This window comes from Crocodylus siamensis, chromosome 1, assembly GCF_052110815.1.
Source record: "Crocodylus siamensis isolate JL-2025a chromosome 1, ASM5211081v1, whole genome shotgun sequence".
In the NCBI taxonomy this organism is placed as follows: Eukaryota; Metazoa; Chordata; order Crocodylia; family Crocodylidae; genus Crocodylus; species Crocodylus siamensis.
The window spans coordinates 43,204,602-43,223,563 of NC_143395.1; the positions used below are offsets into that span (position 1 = coordinate 43,204,602).

Below are 18,962 nucleotides of genomic sequence, written 5' to 3' on the forward strand. Positions count from 1 at the left end.
AGAGCCTCCTGCCTTACCCTGTAATTCACAGGTTCAGTTTCTCGCTTCGTTATTTTGTTCCAGGCATGCAACACAGTTCTGTGCAATGGTTACTGCTCTTTGGCCCTGTTCACGCAAGCAAGACTAAGGAGTATTATAATATGAGCAACTCATTTATAACATGAATCTATGAATGTATGAAACTGCTCCCTCCCCCAGTCAATCCAGTGTTTAAAGCCTCCTTTAAACATGTCAGGTAGGCGCAGGAAGATGGTAAAGTCTACCGGGCACAGTTTGCATCTTGAATATTAAACCCAAAACCTTAACCTGACCATACAGCCCTGAATGTGAAAAACCCCTTTGCCTACTGCCAATTAAAATCACACTGTTTCCTTTTATAGCAAGCACCCCATTGCTGCACAGTCTGGAGTAGCCTAGTGCCCATTGTTCTGCATTGCTGCCTCTTCCTTACCTTCCCACCTCTGTGCTGTTTCCACAGTAAAGCTCCTTGTGGCTGCCCCTGCATCTCGATTGCATTTATCAGCTCTGCCTAAGCTTTCTGCTGCTCCTGTGGGTGCTGACAAATCTTTACAAAAGGAAAGTCCACATGTCGGGGTAGCTGAGGGCTTGGTGGATGCTGGTGCAACAGCCTAGTCAGCACAGACCCCTGGGGCTGCTTCTGGTGCCGTTTTGCATTCTCCAGGACCCCTTTCTTCCCCCCAACCTCCCCTCTCCATATGTTTGTTGCTGTAGGGCTGCACCTCCCATGGCAAGTCCTGGAGGGGGGCATTCCACTCATCTCCCTCTTCCCCCTCACCCCCAGATACACTCCAGGGCCTGATCTGCTACCCGTGGCCAGGCTGCACAGGGCTGCCTCTCTTGTGAAAAAGAGTCCTGGGAAGAAGGATCATACTGGCATCCCTCTAAGTCAGCACCCAGAGCTGGTGCCCTCCTCGCCCCAGCCCCATTGTGCTATTAATAAATTGTAACAGAGCCCTAAGAGCTGCCTTCCCGCAGTGGGCCAGAGAGCCTCCTTGTGTGATTCACATGGGACTGGTGGCTGTACATAAGCAAAGCAGAATTGCCTGTAGGTGTATTGTATATCCTCCTTTCATTGGTCTGAAGGAGGCCAACAACTAGCATTCCTTGCTACAATCCTTATCACTGCAGGCAGGGATCTCCAAACAAATCTTCCCACAAAGAAACAGTGATTACTCAGCCAAAGGTACTCTATGAAAAAGCTTTCCTGGGTGAAATGAAGCATAATTAACAACTTTTTGCAGACATGTTAGTTTTGGTTAATACACACTTTCTCAAGAAATGAATTTTATCCTTCCTCCTTATGCTGGAAATCAGTCAGTTTCCAAAATGGGAAATGTATGATGGGCCTCCCTCTAGAAAAAGTTGGTAGTATTAAACTGTGCAGTAGTTCACAAATAATAAGTCTCCTAAACACTTCATGATAAAGTTCAGGGCAGCTAACACTAAATTCATCTTCTCACATAAAATTTTAGGGTTAGAGCTGCTGCGTTTTCTTCAATGACATCTAATTAGCTGCTTAGAACAAGCAAATATGCAAGTGTTTCAGAAGGCACAAGGGTATCGATCCCTTGAAAAGTGATCACTTTAAAAATACAGCATTGGAGATGCTGCAGTACAGGAATAATTTCTGAAACAAAGCTAGTTAAAGAGAAATTACTGATGTGACGGATCTGAACCATAACTTCCCACGACCGTAAACCTGAAGTTCAGAAAAGTTTGGTTTGGTATCCAAAATTGTCTTATGTTAACAGTGCTTCAGTCAGCCTGTATGTTTTCCTGTTATGAAAATGTTCTCTAGCATGTAACATTCACTGTGTGACCAAACAACTTTGCACAAGTGTAAAAAAGAGACAGATTGGAGAGTTTTTATTTCAGGGTTGGGCAATTATTTCAGCTGGAAGGCCACTTAGGGAGTTTTGGGGACTGTCATGGGCTGGGTCAGCACCACCCCCTGCACCACCACACTGGGTCAGAACCTCTCACCCCCACTTCCAACAGCTCACCAAAATTCAGCCCCACTCTTGGCTGGGCAGGGAACAGCATCCAGGAGTGGGACAGACAGGCAGGGCCGGGACTGCTGCGTGGTGGCAGCATGGGGCTGGGCCCCAGGACAGAGCAGCAATCTGCTCCCTGCAAGCCCCTGTGATGGTCACCAGTTCCATGGGCAGGGGCATGTAGGGAGTGGATTCCTGGTCTGCCTCATGCTGTTATTGCCCCATGATCCCAGGGTCTCCATGGAGACTGGTTGGGACCCATTTGAACAGGGGCATGCAGCCTGGCAGATGGGATGGGGCTGCAGGAAGGCAGGGAGCAGTGTCCAGGAGTGGGATGGTTGGGTGGGGTTGGGACCGGGGCTAGGGCCAGGGCAGGAATATGTGGGCCAGAGATTGAAGCTCTGGCCTAGACCCAGCCCCATGCTGTGATTCTGATCCCAATCCCAGCCCCTGCCTGCCCTCCCATCCCACCCCCAGACACTGTTCCCCATGCAACCGTGGCCCCATCCTATTTGTTCAGCTGTGTATGCTATGTTTACGCAGGTCCCCGGCTGGTCCCTATGGAGATCCTGTCCTCCTGCTCTGCCTGGTGCCTTCAGCAGTGGGTACAGGTGAGACAGGCTGGTGTGCCCAGGCAGCAGGGCTACATCTAACAGTGGTGACTGGCAGCAGCAGTCAAAAGAAGCTACCACAACTGGGGCTGCTGCAGAGTGAATTTGGCTGCCAAGCTGCCCCAGCCCCACATCATGTCTGGGGGCAGGGCCAAGGGACCCACTGTGGGCAGGACAAAATCCCTAGGGCTGGATCTGGCTGATGGGCTATATTTTGCACACCCCTGTCTTATTTGGATTGCAGTCATTAATAAAAATTGTACTCAAACAAAAGTGATAAAAAGTCATCCCTTTGTTTTGTGTATGCTATAAGTCAGTCAGCCCTTTCATATGTGACTGCAAGCATGAAGATTTACTTTGGAAATGTTTGCACACAATGTTTAGCATGTATTAACTGATTTTGCTGCTATAATTTTCACACGGTGTGAGCTAATTGCACTTTAGTTTTATCAGTTAATGCAAAAAATACAGCAAGTAACATGGTTGCTATCATTTTGAGTCACATCACAACTCTAGAAAATTTTCATCACTTGGGGAATCATTTTTTCCTCTATTTCTGATTTCCTCTGGCTGCCAGGCTGCAGGAATTTCTTTATTGTTGGGTTGTTGCTTATTCTTGCTTTAAAACCCTAAAACGAGAAACAAGTAGTTTAACACCTAAAAGCAGGGCAAGAATAGAGTAAAAGATACTTGGGTGCTTATGAGAGAGAGACTGGTGTGATCTCACGGTGAACACACACAAATGGTCTCTGACGTCTAGGCAAAGACTTGCAGTGCAGCTCTGGGCAGGTGCATGGTATCAGCCGCCTAGGCTAGGGACTGACATTACAAGTAAACTGGTTTATGCATGAGTGACTGGTGCCTCTTAAATCTTGGGGGGCACCCGCAAAAGCTGCTGATGGCAGCAGCCAGGTTGGGGGGGCACCAGCCCTACCAACAGCATCAGCGTCGGCCATTGGGGGGAGCACCAGCCCCATCAGGGTGGGCATGTGTACCCCCATGCACTGCCTATCAGTCGCCTACGCGTTTAAGTGATCAGAAACTGGTTTAACTCTGTAACAGAACAAACATTCGGTGAACATAAATCAGTTCGAAAATGGCTGAAACCAGTTTGAGATAAAACTGGTTGAATGTAGTATTAGACTTAACTGATTTGGCTCAAACTGACTTAGGCAATGTCTGTCCCAGACCCCTTCCTGGTTTAACTTAAACCAGAGTCCCCAGCATCCCAGCACGCTCTCTGGGCTGGGCTGGCCCTGCTCTGCTGCTCCCCAGCCAGAGCAGTCACAGGCAGGGGCAGGGGCAGGGGCTGGCCAGAGAGGAGTTTCATTCCCTGCTCCGTTGCTGCTGCACCCTCTGGCATCTGGTGGAGGGGGATGGAAGGGACCAGAGCTGAGTTTGCCGGGTGCACCTCCCTGCCGCACCCCCCCTCGTGTTGCAGCCGCAGGCCAGTGTGGCCCCTGAGCCAGAGCAGGCAGGGTGAGGGGTTATTCTTTCTTCTACCCGCACTGTCCCTGTAGGACTGCAGCTGGGTCTGCCCACCCTGACTGCTGCTGGGCAGCAGAAGAAGCCTCAACCTGTCCCCTCTGCCAGATGCCAGAGGGAGGGGGAATAACTCTGGTCCTTGCCCCAACCAAGGGGCCCTGCCAGCTAGTGTCTGGCCCTGTCAAGGGGGGCTGGCTCAGAAATGGGATTCCCAGGCCAGTTCAGAGGTGGTTTTTTGTTTTTTTTGTTTTTTCTGGTTTTTTTGCACTGGTCCTGGAAACACTGCAATACCAGGTCAATGCATGGAGTGGATGGAGCAAGCTCCGGTTCCACCACCCAACACCAAAAAGAATCTGCTCAATATAGACCTCGGATGGAGGACATATCAGAGACAATTCCTGCCCTGGGAAAACCACCTGATCGATCACAGTATCTCCCCACCTGATTGATCATGGTGTCTCCCCTGATAGATTAGTACAGGCCATCTGAATAAGTTCAGAGGTTTTTTTTGTTTTTTTTTGTTTTTTTTTTCTGCTTTTTTTGCACCGGTCCTGGAAGCACTGCAATACCAGGTCAATGCATGGAGTGGATGGAGCACGCTCCGGTTCCACCACCCAATACCAAAAAGAATCTGCTCAATATAGACCTCCTATGGAGGACATATCAGAGACAATTACCCTGGGGAGCTCACCTACGTGGTCACGCTGCTTCCCCTGCCAGGTAGTATCCCTTGTGATAAACAAAGTGGGTAATAAGTTCAGAGGTGGTGGTGGGCCCCAAGCCCAGCAGCCACCACTGCCATGCCCACTGCCCTGTGCAGCACCTGGGGTTGCAGCCTAACAAGCAGATGCAGGGTGGCTGGGGTGGGAGGCTATTATGCCCCCCTCTTATGCAGCTGCCACTGCCACCACCACACTGCACCATGCTGCTAGGGTGGGGGGCCAGGAAACTTCTGCCTTGCACATGGAGCTCTGGCACCAGCTCCTGGATGCCTTGGGAGCTGCCACTGGAGCTCCACACACAGGGCATAAGCCACAGAGCTGAAGTTCCCTCCTTCCCCACACCCCCACTCCACCTCCTGGAGCAGCTTAGGAGCAGCAGGAATGGGAGGGGGAGTTACTGCGGGTGAGAATAAGACGGCTTGGCTGGGCAGGGCTTTCTCCCTTCGCCTACAGCTGTGGCTCCTGCTGCACACCATGCAGCACTGCTCGGGGCTGGAGCAGCTCCCTTTAGTCCAGTGACTCCAGCCCAGTTCAGGTTGAGTGGCACTGTGCGGTGCAGCCCTGGCCCTGAAGAATGCTGCATGGTGCAGCAAAAGCTGCAGCTGGAGGCAAAGGGAGAAAGCCTTGCTGGGCCAAGCTGGGTTCCCCTTGCCTGCCGTGGTGATTCCCCCTCCCATTCCTGCTGCTCTGGAACCACTCCAGGAGGCAGCTGGAGGGAGAGAGATTCAGCCCTGCAGCTTGTGCCCCGCATGTGGAGCTCCAGCGACTGCCCCAAACTAAAGCCTCCCACCCAGGAGCTTCCTGCCTTCCAAGGCATCCGGGGAGCTTGAGCCAGAGCTCCATGTGCAAGGCAGATGCTTGCCCCCACACACCCCAGCAGTGTGGCACGGCATGGCATGGCATGGTAGCAGCAGCAGCAGCTGCAGACAAGCGGGGAAGACCAGGCCCCATCCTGGGCAGCCCACAGCTACTTGTTAGCCTGCAGCCCTAGGTGCTGCTCAGGGCAGGGGACATGGTGGTGGCAGTTGCCAAGCTTGGAGCCCATCACCACCTGTGAGATGGCCAAGGAAGCCTGTTCCCTAGCCAGTCCTCACCTGACAGGGTGGATTATTCCCCTTCCCTCTAGCATCCAGTGGAGGGGACAAGAGGGGGCTTATTCTGCTGCTTGGCAGCGGTTGGGGCAGGCAGACCTGGGTGCAGTCCCCAGGGGCAAGTTTCACTAGATCCTTAATACTTCAGGCAGGTGTCTCCAAATTAAACTTTCGGCAAACAAAGAGTGATTTACTAGATCTGCTCACTCAGTTACCTGTAAGAGTGGGAACTTGGCAAGTATATCTGGTTTCATCTCTTCCATCATTAAAATGGTTTCAGGCACTTGTACATCTGCATGGCTGAACTGGTTGCCAACAAGATAATCTTGTCCATGGTCTTTCAAAACTTACAGAACATGAAACAATGAATGTAAGTGTACAACTGAGAGATGCTGTTCCCTGGATAATTATAATAGCTAAACCTAACCTGTTGTTTTCAAAGCAAATGAAGGTTATGCTATTCATATAAGTTATCCCTGAAAGGCAGGAATACAAAAATTGAATTGATGGCAAGACAAAAAATACTTGGCTGTACTTTCCTCTTAGGTATTATGCATAATAAATAATGATGTACTGTGTGTAACTGGAAGATTCCCTTCCCTTGCCTCTCCTGTGTGTGTTTCGTTTTGTTTTACCTGTAACCGAATTCTAATGGATTGGATATTAGAACTTATCCTTTTGCATGTCCTTCTCCATTGTGCAAACAGGACTAAGTTCAAAAGCTCTTTAAAATAAAGAGATCTTCTGCAATTCCATCTAATACTGTGTTACTGTTAGTATGGACAGAGCATACTTTTCTAAGAATGCAAAAACTTACTGCATTCCAAGCTACTAAGGATTCCTTGGTCTGAGAAACCAAAAGTAGTTCATTTTTATCCTAGGCATTCAATCACCTATTCCTGGACACACGTCCTTCTTGCTTTCTTTCCTTCTTCCCTAATTAGGCATGCGTTAGGGTATAAGAAACCCTCCATTTTAACCCACTGCAAGGTTCATTTTTGAAGCTCAGCTAATTCTGGCTTTACATTCTTGGTGTGCTATAGGCAGAAATGTAATGGTCCTCATGTAGAATAGGTACCCTTACTTCAGAGGGAAAACTAGCATTGTAGAGCTTGCAACTCAATATTATTTTATAACACATACTGTCTTAAAGGAACTTGCTAAAATGTGGAAATCTGGAGTGTTTAAATTCTCCTGATTTGTTTAAAAGCTCTTCTATCTTCACAGATCCTTGTGGCTAAGAATATGCCTTGTGCCTTAAGTAGTACCCTTGTGGTTACTTCAAGTATCCCATATTTACTGGAACTCAAGATGAGGTTTTCCCCCCCATTCAACATGGGGAAAAGAAACCTCATCTTAGATTTGAGTACTAGTTGGGGCAGGTATCACTGCATCGCTGGCTCCATCTTTGACTCCAGTTCCAACATAGTGGAAACTGTACAGCATAGGGATGGATGGGGATCCTGGGAAAGATGGTACAGTGCAGGGGGTGGGGGGTGGGGGAGATCACATAGACCAGAGGGAGTCAAGGGGGATTGTACATCTAGGAAGTTGTAGGGACAGGGGATCTCTAGCCCTGGCATCAGCCCCAGCCCTGGCCCTGGATTTGACTCCAACACAAGGTTTGTGCTTGAGGCAGTGCTGCTGCTACCTGGCCACCTGATGCTCCATGCCCTGGAGCCAGAGCCAGGTGGCAGCATAGGCAAGTGGCAGCAGGAGGGCATGGGATTGGGTGGTATGGCTGAGGGGGCAAGGAGTGGGGGGCTAGGGACAGACTGCCCTTCCTCCCACCACTGCTTTCCCCACCACAGCTGTGGAGGGGGTGAATTTAAGACAACTCCTTAGTAATTAGATTCTATATGTGGAAAAGTTTAACAAATTATATTTTTTTCATGTCATCTTAAATTCAAAGTCATTGTTGATTCAAGTAAATACGTTATTTCTTCCCTTTCCACTAATATAAATGCACACATGCTAAAATAGAATCATTGGAGTATAGGAAAGTAGGGCTGGAAGGAACCTCACAAAGTCATCTAGTCCAGCTCCCTGCTCAAGGAAGAAACATCCCTTATTAAACCATGCCAGAAAAAGTTCTGTCTAGTTTGTTCTTGAAAATTTCCACAATTTGGAGGTTGGAAGATAGAGGTTCTATAATTTCTCTAGTAGTCTGTTCCAATGCTTGACTACCCTTATATTCAGAAACTTAATGGAAATATTATCTAGACATCAATGCTCTAATGAAAGTAAACTGTTTACTCTGATAACTTACCTTTTCATAGGCAGGGAAGTATCTATTGGTGGCCTTATCCACAATTAAGGCAAGATTCTTTTCTCTTCCCTCAGGTGGTTGCATGGGATGGCGCATGACGAGGTCATTCAGGTCCATTGTTGCTTCTACATACATATCAATTCTGAAAGAAAGTGTGTGTTCCTATTGGTTTCAACACCTGAAACTTACTCAGTTAACTTTGGTTTGGGGGATTTTTTCCCTGTTTTCCCTCAGTGCAATAACTCCAAGGTCAGGAGGATAAGTGACAGATGGCATACCTATTGGCATTCACTTTATCTGATCCAAACCACTGTGTACACGTATATCATCTGCTTTATCATTGGGTGTGTGAATCCTCTAAATTAAAGATTCAGGTCAACATTTTAAAACTCAGATGATAGGAGTTAAGCATACCTACCATCTTTTTGGCTTCTAAATAAACTAGATCAATTGAAATACAAAGATACTGGCTACTTTTACCGGCACACAATGTTTCTCACTAAGAATAAGTTGGGGTGTTACAGTGTTGCATTAACTGTAATACTTGTATCTGTGGCCCACTGTCTTGTGTGCTACAGTGTAATTAATTTGTCATTGTTAATTCATTTGAGAGGTGTAAGGATGGAACTCAGCTGCCACGACAACACTGTCTCTTCACATTCAGTTCTTTAGGGCTAAGGCTAGTTTTTTATAGACATAAAAAGTATTCCCTTGACTCTTGGCCTGCAAGCATTGTGGGCTGCCTGTGCATCTCCTAGTTACAATCTCCCCATAAACATGCTCACATCTTCAATACTATGTGCAATTTCTGTTCCCCATATCTCAATAAGGACATAGTCTAATTGGAATAGGTACAGAGAAGGGTAAGCAAAATGATCTGGAATCTGGAAAAGTTGCCATACTGGGAAGGATTGAAAAGGCTAAAAATCTTCAGTTTGGAAAGGAGAAGGCTGATGGGAGAGATGATAAATGCTAGACAACTATGAAGGGTATGGACCAAGCCAACAGGAAACCAGGTCCCAGCATACTAGAATTAGGAGGCACCCACTGAAATTAGTAGGTGACAGATTTAAAACTAACAAGAGAAAGTCCTTTTTTTATGCAGCATGTAGTTAACTTGTGGAATTCATTGCCACAGGAGACGGTGCAGGCATATAGTATAGCAAGTTTCATAAAGGGACTAGATAAATTCATGGAAGATAGGTCCATTTATGGCTGTTGAACAGAAGGGTTGGAGATGTTTCATTTGGCATCTCTAAACCAATAAAGGGTAGATGCCAGAGAAGATACGTGCCACTGTCGGAGACAGGATTGTGGGCTAGATACACCCTTGTTCTGACCCATTATGGCACTTCTTGTGTTCTAATGTTCTTATGACGTCAGGTGGGAAATTGATCCCTGCTTAGTTCTAAAAATGCTTTCAACTCAGATAAGCCAGTCTAACACCTTCTAGCATGTCTCTAATCTTATTAGCTAATATTTAACATTGCTGAACTTGGCTGGAGACCAGTGGAAATGTGCTGAGTCATGACACAACACAACTCCTAATTTATGAGCCTGGATGTTTTTTCTGCATGCTGTATAGTAATTTATCATGTTCTGTCAGACAAAGGCAGTGCTGTTACAGTACAGGGCTCTCTCCTTCAGGTCCTTCCCATAGAGATTGTGCTTTGCTGCAATATAGTTGAGAATGGCTCTGGTCTGCACCATGTTCATCCCATCGATTTCCACTAGGGGTACTTGCTGGAACAGTAGAACTCCCGCTTTTAAAAGAAGGGGGAAAAAATCAGTGATTCAATCTCCCAATCATCCCCACTAAAGCAGAATTACCAAGTATCTGCTAACTTGCTCTGCCTTTCTTTTGAGTAAGAACCGATAGGCAGCTAGGGGTTAGCATGCACACAGCAGGTTCATTGTTTGGGAGTGATATATAAATATTGCTCCCCACTGAAAAGTTAATTCTCACATATTCTCTGAACCATCACAGCTATGATACTACAACAGTCCTAGTATATGCAAGAGTGTGCATTTAGGTAATGTCACAATGCAGTGGAAATAATCTTTGAAAACATGATAAAATTCTTATGAATTCTAAATTGGGAAACAATTCTACTAAAAGCCATTCAAGGAAGCTTACACTGCTGCAGCTTTATAAGTTCTTCTCTTGTTTCAAAGAAATATTCTTCAAACTGGAAGACAAGAAAGTAGAGTGACAGTTTTTATTGTTACTGCCCATGAGAAAATTAAGATTAATTGATATTTGCCTTCGGGATTTTATATTTTAAAACAGTCTTTTAAAGCATTCAGTGTTTTTTCAAACAGTTTTGCCTGCATCACAGTCTCCCTTTGCCTCTTCATGCTTCATACATACTTGTTGAATTGTGGCAAAATCTGCCAAATATACAGAGTAGTCAGAAAACTCAGCACACTTTCTTCTGTGCAAGGCCAGCCCACAATTACATTCATGCTAGACATTACATGTAGTGTTTAGCAAGCCAGCATGGGGTGGAGTAAGGAGAAGGAAAAGCACTTGTTGCAGTGATCGGATCATACTCTGGGGTTTTATTACAACCTCTGAGCAGAAAGAAAGAAGGTTGTGTGCAACAGCAGCACCCAGAAATGTGCTAGCTCATGGAAAACCAGTATGGCAGGGCTACCATAACTCTTGTGCTTGCCCCACCATTCAGTTAGCAGCAGAAACAGGTTGTTCATTTCTGTTAATATTGTACTATCTGTTTGAGTTGGATAGGCCAGTAGCAGTGATTCTTAACCCAGGTGCCACAGCACCCTGGAGTGCCTTGAGATCCTTTCATGGGTGCCACAGGCTACTTCAGATGTTAACACTGTTAGGTTTACAGACATGATTCACAGGATAAACCCAGGGATTTCAAACAGAAATACATAGCAGTAGGTTTTCAGAGTTCTGTGCAATAGAAATGTTGCTCTATTATTTTTTGTATGCAAAAAACATGAATGAAGACTAAGAAATGGCATTTTTCCAGGGAGTTCCTGGAGTCTAAAAGGTTGAGAACCTCTGGTCTACAGGACCCATCCCCAGTGTGATACCTCACTTTGGCCAGTACCAGGACTGACCTGGACATGCTCATTATTCAAAGCTGTACTCTCTAGCGTGTGTGGTAAAGAGTTCTTGCTCTGGCTGTAAAAGATCCACATCCTCAACTGAGTATTGAAATAACAACTACCACTAGATCATGTTTCTATATGGAATGGACATTTCTATTCAATTGTGCACATGTACTAGGATTTCTTTATGAAACAGAAGCATACCTCAACCCCAGCCACTGCCAGGAGCCACCGTATTGTTTCCATTCGGCCTCTGCCATTGAAATAGTGCAGCTTGGCTTTCACAGACATGCTTGTATCTGTCAGTTTTCCTGTAAAATAAAACAGTGGGGACAAATAATTGAAGAACCAACATAAAAAATATGTGTCAGTGACTGAGGAAGACAGCACTGTGTGGATAGCTTTAAGAGTGTTATGTATAAGTTTTTACATTTGCCCAGGGATTGCAGGAAGGAACAGCAGAACTGTAGGCAAGGTGCTGCTCTCTGAATAAATAAGCTTTATCATTCTATATGTTTAACTTTTTGGTCTTTTGAGAAGACATGGTACCATGAGTGGGGTAAGAAGAAGGGAAAAAAAGGAGCATCTCAGAATTCCAGAAGAGTTAAGGCTGTCCAGCAGTGCAGCAGAAAACTGGAAGAAATTTAAGCAGAGCTTCACCATATGTGTAATGGCCAGTGGAGCCACAGAGAAGGAAGAGTCACTCAAGGTAGGTATTTTTTTTAAATATAGCAGGTCCAGAAGCTCTCTGTCTTTTTATAATAGCCTATAACTGGCAGAAGCAGAACAGAAAAGATATGGCACAGTAATAAAAAAAGTTTGAGGAATATTGTATACCCAAACAAAATGAAACCTTCAAATAGTATAATTTCCATCTGAGACAGCAGAAAGAATGTGAGACAATCAAGGAGTTTATCAAAGACCTCAGACTGCTGAACCAGACATGCAACTTTGGAAACATAAATGCGTCTATGATCAGAGACCAAATAGTATTGGGTATAAGGGATACAAGCCTCAGGAAAAGACTGCTAGAGGTTCCTGAGCTTAATTTGGAAAAGGCAGTTAGAATGTGCCAAGCGGCTAAGATAACAAATGCCTAGCTGCAAGAGCTGGAGATAAAAACAGAACAAGGTGAACTAGACAGGATTGCAAGACTATAAAAACTTAAGACAACACACAAACAATACAGAAAGAAGGACCTCACTATGAAGCGGACAAGCAGAGGCCAAAGAGAATTGCTTGAAGAAACAATGGTCAGCTGCAGATGCTTTGGGGGTTACCACAAACCCATGCAGTGTCCTGAATTTGGTATGTGCTGCAACAAATGCAAAAGATTGAATCACTTTGCAAGAGTTTGTAAAAAGAAGCAGGATGCACTACACAAGAAACAGCAGGTGCATGCTCTATACAGTGAGGAAAATGAAGAATTCCTCATTGGCACAGTGCAAGAAGTTCATTCTTCTGAGGACTGGACAATCACCCTGGAAACCAATGGACTAATGGTAACTTTTAAATTAGATACAGGGGCACAGGTCAATTATTCAAAAAATAAAAACTAACCCTGTGTACTATGAGAATAAGAAAACAGTATTTAGGCCATATAATGGAAACATGATTACAACAAAGAGTGTTTGTATACTGCATGTTAGACACAAAAGTAATACAATAAAAATTCACTTTGTAACAGTCCTAGGAAACTAGTACTAATTATTGGGTTCTGAATGTGTAAAACTCTAAATTTGATTAAGAGAATGGATGCCATTGAGGGAGTAGAAAGCAAGAACAATAGAAAAAGAGTTTTATGATGTGCTTCAAGGTATAGGGCAACTATCAACTAAGTACAAGATAGAATTAAAAGAACTCTTAATACAGTAAAAGCTCTGTTATCCGGCATCCCCCGGGAACGGGTTATGCCAGATAACGTTATATGCCAGTTAATTGAGTGGCCCCAGCCACCGCTTCTCATACCATGTCTGGGGTGTCCCTCCGCCCCTCCCACGGCACTGCTGCTGCTCCTGCAGGGCCCACAGGTGATTGTTCCTGCGGGCCCTGCGGGACAGGGTGGCGGGATCCGCACAGCCTGTTATGCCCCTGAGCTATGGGGGCTTGGCAGTGCAGGCTGCTTTGCCCTGAGCAATGGGGGCTCGGAGAAACTGGAAGGGCCATGGTGGGCACTTCCAGTTTCACTTTATCTTACGAGCCGGCATTCTGGTTAGTGGAGCCGGATAACAGAACTTTTACCATACTCTCACCATGCATGCTCCAAGAAATGTTCCCCTTGTATTAAGTGAGAAACTAAAAAAGAAATTAGATAGATTAGTTAACATGGATATAATATAAAGAGTAGAGCAAACAACTGCTTGGGTTCATTCCTTGATCATAGTAGGAAAAAAAGATGGCTCCTTAAGATTGTGTCTAGATCCTAAGCAAATGAACAGGTGCATACATCAAAAGGAAACATTTTCCCATTTCCACCCAGGAAGAGGTTTTTGACAACTTGGCACAAGCTAAATATTTCTCCACTTTGGACGCCTCTTCTGGGGTTTGGGAAGTTGCTCTAGAAAAGGATAACACTAGATTATGTACCTTCAATACGCCCTTTGGAAGGTATTGCTTTCGTAAGCTTCCTTTTGGATTTCACAGAAAGGTGCAATGCATTTTTGAAGGTCTTGATGGAAATATGGTTTATATTGAAGATGTCTTAGTTTGGGGAAATAATGTGGAAGAACATGACGAGGCTAAGGCAGGCACTAAAAAGAGCTTACAGAGCAGGTTTGAAATTAAATAAACAAAACTGCAAGTTCAGGGGCAAAGAAATAACATATCTGGGAGAAAAGCTCTCAGAGAGGTACAAATCAATCCTGCAAGGGTTAAAGCCATTACAAACATGCCATCCCCTACAGATAAGGAAAGAGTGCAAAGATTACTGGGAATTATCAATTTTGTTGGAAAATATCTTACCTAACTTAGCAAAGCAGATCAAACAACTTAGATCACTTCTACAAAAGAATGCTCACTGGATATGGGACATGACCATGAAAGTGAATTTTAGAACTTGAAGGAAAAAATAATGACAGCATGAAAGCTCCGGTACTAAAATACTATGACCCTAAAAGACCCATTAAATTGTCAACAGATGCTTCTAAAGAAGGCATTGGAGCAGCTTTGCTTCAAAAACACTGGGATAGCTAGAGACCCATATAGGTTTCCCTCGCCAGTTGTGGCAGTTACGTTCTGGAAAGTTCCCACGGTTGGCAAAACTGTGGTTGGTAAAACTAAAGGCTTATGGGGAAAATGGGGTTAAGGACTTGAATACTGTACTGTATAGTGTATAAAAATCATTTGTACTTATCTTTAATACAAAGGGTAGTCACTAGGCGTACACCTAAAGGTACTTAGGTGTATGTGCTGGTGGGTGGGGACAGAGTGCACCCATGGCGCAGCGGCAGCATCTCCCCTGGCACGTTTGCCTCTTACCAGGGGGAAGGGGAAGAGAAAGGGGATGGCATCCCAGGCAGCTAAGCTGAGCTCACCTGAAGCCTCACAACTCCACTGCAACCAGCAAGCCTCAGGCTTCTCAAAGATCTTTGGGGTCTGGGCTTTCCCCATCCAGGACTGTGCATGCATGTGGTGGCTGGAGGTTATAAGGCACCTACCCGCCTTTCACCAGGGAGGTCCTTGGTCCTGACATTTCCTGGAGCCTGCTGTGCCCCCAGCAGACCTACCAGGCCTCCCAACTCTGGCAGGGTGCAGTTTTAGATCATGCCCAGGACCTAGTGCCTCCTTCTTCCCCATAGACCCATCCCGTACCTTCAAGCTTGTCCTGGCACAGGAGCTCAGCAGGGACATGTTCTTCCCCTGATGGCTGGTGATGCAGAGCGTGCTGCCTCCAGCTCTGAGAGCAGGGCATTAAATGGTTCGGAAACTAGAAACAGGTGTGAACAGAGCTTGGGGAACCCCAGCAACAGGAGTTTCACCTTAAGGAATACCAACTGCTCCACCAAACTAGGATCCCACTGGTGTCTATCTCTGTAGGGAAAGGAGGGATGCCATGCCTTCCATAGTGCTTCTACACCCACTCTAATCCCTTCAGTTGGAGAGGGGGTATGTCTTGGAGTACCACCCGGGTTATATTTTGGGGACTAGTCCAAGATTACCACCCAGGTTACAGCTTTCTCCTGTCTTTTTTGGTTTATTACATGCCATTTTAAGTTAGACTAAGCTGCATGTGCTCTCACTGTGTTTTACTGGGCTGTATTTTCACTTACATGAAGGTTTTGGGATGTTCTGTCATGTGCTTGAGGTTACGAAGTGCTGTGTTCAATACATGCTTGCTTCAGAGAAGGACTATTCTTGTTCAAGCTTTTATGAATTCAACGTCATTACCTTTGCTCACATTCCCTCCTCCTCAGTCTGTCAGCAGCTGAATGTAGTCCTTGTGTTGTTCTCAAAGACCAAGAAGTTAAGCATATTGAACAATAAAACTTGTTTATTCAGAGAGCAGCACCTTGCCTACAGTTCTGCTGTTCCCTCCTGTAATCCTGGGGCCAATGTAACAATTTATATTTAACACTGTTAAAGATAGTCAAACTTCTTCCCCCTTTTCATGTAACATTCTAATATTATAAAAGCCTAAGTCTGTCTGTCTGTCCATAACACTTTATTTGCACTCTGATTGGCTGATGAAAACAGCCAATCAGAGTGCTCCAGGCATGGGGGAATGCCGCCATGATTCTGAAGCTGTGCTGAGGACTGGGCAGGGGGTAGGAGAGGTGGGTCCACCAGTGCTGGTCTTGGCTCCCCTACCTGGTTTCCTGTAAGAGGCAGAACAGGGGCAGCATGGGGCGTTAGGTGGCGGCACTCCATCCCAGCCCCCCTCTCCCCCTGTCATTCTTGACAGGGTATTGGCTAGTATCCCCATATAATACTAACATTGGCAGTTTAGTTCAACCCATAGTTAAAGCACATTTTAACAGCTCTCTGTTAGTCTTTGTGTAGACTTTCTAGCTCTAAGGCTAAATACAGACAGTCAAAAAGCTGGAGGCTGAATCAATTCAATCTTTGCAGGTTAGTCTAAACTGCGCAGATTGAACCGATAAACAAATGACCAGATATTCACTTTTGATTCAGGAAATGCAGCTACATGCCAGCAGTGACTTAAACCAGAGGCTGAGGGCAAGTGGGGAGCAGGGAGGTGGCAGAAGCCTGGGAGGCATGGCCCCCTCCCCCAGTCAGGCCTGGGCTGAGGTCCCCACCCTCCAGCCGGCTAGCCTGGGCTGATGCCCGGCCATGCCCCATCCTCCGGACCTGATGGCGGGGTGGGGAGCCTTGGAGGGCTTCTCTCTTCCCTCCCCTTTCACAGTGGCTGGCAGGCATGCTCTAGCACCTCCCAGGTTCTTGCTTGAGCCACTGCAGGCATGTAGCTGCATTTTCTTAATCAAAAGTGAATATCCATACATTTGTTTATTAAAGATTTTCAATACAGTTTGAGAATTTGATGACTTCTAGTGATTTGTAATCTTTATTTCATTGAAACAGCTGCACTATTTAACAAGTGCTTGTGGTCCACAAGATAAATGTTTGGGTCTAACACACTTCCTTGTTGTGAGGAAGTAAACCTTGTGGTAAGCAGTTGACTATACATAAACTGCCCCTGACAAGTCAGTGGTCGAGGCAGGAACACACAGGTAACTAAATTAGAACAGTGGGCCAGAGTGACAGCATAAAGCCAGGCTACAATAATATTTACATTTAAGGCTCTGGCCCTGTCTTTTCACTAAATGTAATAGTGAAGAGTTGCCACATGAATCACTGTTTCTTTGAGATCTGCTCTAATTTCACCTTCATTTCAAGATATCTGAGATACTTTCAGTATATGATCTGAACAGTACTCTGTGGAATAGTACTGTGTCAATGAATGACTCACAGTCACTAAGGTAAAGAGTCCTTCTGGGGACAAATTCCCTTCCTCCCTCCTTAGTGTAACTGAAAAGATGTGATGTGTTCTGGCTAGGTCTCCACTATTCACTCACAAACTGCCTGCTTATGGGTTAAGGTTTACAAAATGAAGACTGAGATGCATTTGATGCATTTTCTGCAGCAACTGTTTGTTATAGAAACAAAAAAGACGATATTAAGGAAAACATTTTCTTTCCTTCAGCACAATGCAAGTCTCTTTCTTCCCAGCCCCTACTGCCTCTTGTCTCACCAGAAAGGGGTTATTTGAGTTAGGGAGGAGAAAAGTTTTCTTTTATTTGGTCTTCAGTTCAATGGCTGGCTGTGCTCTTGAGAGCCAACTTATTCAGGGAAAACAGTTTTATAGTTCAGCTTATTTTTACAGCAGCCCTTCTTTTTCAGTAAAAAATTCCCATCGCCACTAATGTTCCACCCCAGTGGGAGCACAACATAGACAGGGCTACAAGGAATCACCCATGTTTTGGGCACTACATGATTGTTTCCCATCACCACTAATGCCAGGCAACACAATTTAGCCAGAAAAATGGGGACAACTTCTATTCTATGCTAGTGTTCCTATTGTTGTTAATGCTTTAAGAACAATGGAGTTATGTGGTATTAGCCATAGGGCAAAAATAACCATAAAATGTCTACTAAATATAAAGCTTTGTTTTGACTTCACAAATGACATATCCTGCTCCACTCTGAAACTCTTAGTTTTTCAACCCTCTTACCTACTGACTGCGTGCAATTGAATCCCCGAATTACTTTTGGTGGCCACAAACAGCATAGTGAAGAAACCTAGCACAGAAATTCTGCTACCATCTAATCCCTTAGCCCTACTTACCAAAGTTCATTTCAAATAGGGAGGGCAATTTCCCATGCATATCTAAATGTGCCGTACTCACCTTCTGTTAGTCCTGTCACAGTCTGAGCTGTTGTTCCAATCAATGTGCATCTTCTATTTAAAAGGTTTTGGAGCTCCACCTACCCATCCTTTTGCCCCAAAGGAAACTCCCCATTAAGCAAATGAAATCAGTTAACTTTCTGTCTCATTTTTCTTATTTGACTTTCACACACAGCAAAACCTTCCTGCCTAATCCACAATTATAAAAGCTTACAGGATCCAGGATCAACTGGAACAGCTGTGTTTATGAAAAGCAGCACTTCTCATTTTCACACTGTTACTCAGGCCACCAAGTAAACATTTCGAGATCTACTTAAAATTATGATTTTTTTTGTTTTTAAATTTTGATCTCTGTTTCTGAATATTTGGTTTTAGAGAAGAATTGCTTCTTTTATATGGACTTTCAGCTTGGGGAAAGTAAGTACAGTGGTGGGGAGGCCTCCCTTCCTTCTTCCACAGTTTGGAAAGACACTGCCTGTAAACACTGCCTTGTCTACCTGCTGGCAACACATTCTGTGGGCATTGGAGATGCATCCCACTCTGGGTCTTTAGGTCAGTATTTCCCAAACATTTTATACCTTGGGAATACTTTTTTCCTGGGTTAAAATGGCTTGCACACTTCACTCTTACATCCAAAAAGGTGTGTGTGTGTGTGTGTGTGTGTGTGTGTGTGTGTGTGTGTGTGTGTGTGTGTGTGTGTGTGTGTGTGTGTGTGTGTATATTCCTAAAACATATAACATATTCTATTCCCCAGCCAGAGTCACAGAGAAGTAGGGCTGGAAGGGACTGCCATAGGTCCTCCAGTCCAATCCCCTGCCTGAGG

The 18,962-nt window shown here is 45.2% G+C and overlaps 1 protein-coding gene and 2 pseudogenes across 2 annotated transcripts; all 3 read right to left on the reverse strand.

Moving 5' to 3' along the window:
• Positions 1–2,855: 2,855 nt before the first annotated feature.
• Positions 2,856–18,154, reverse strand: LOC149872749 (glutathione S-transferase Yc-like). Of its 2 annotated transcripts, XM_090031384.1 has the most exons (7): positions 18,141–18,154; positions 11,482–11,588; positions 10,331–10,382; positions 9,824–9,956; positions 8,190–8,335; positions 6,140–6,270; positions 2,856–3,255 (listed from the first exon to the last, which is right to left on the reverse strand). In XM_090031384.1, the coding sequence occupies exons 2-7, from the start codon at positions 11,566–11,568 to the stop codon at positions 3,139–3,141; spliced, it is 666 nt and encodes a 221-aa protein (XP_089887510.1). In that variant the 5' UTR covers positions 11,569–11,588; positions 18,141–18,154; the 3' UTR covers positions 2,856–3,138. The 2 variants fall into 2 exon arrangements, with proteins under 2 accessions (XP_089887510.1, XP_089887509.1); XM_090031383.1 differs by lacking the exon at positions 2,856–3,255 and having other exon boundaries at positions 6,147–6,270; positions 8,194–8,335.
• On the reverse strand, positions 4,369–4,544 carry LOC149872750 (U2 spliceosomal RNA; annotated as a pseudogene).
• LOC149872751 (U2 spliceosomal RNA) lies at positions 4,647–4,801 on the reverse strand (annotated as a pseudogene).
• Positions 18,155–18,962: the final 808 nt, after the last annotated feature.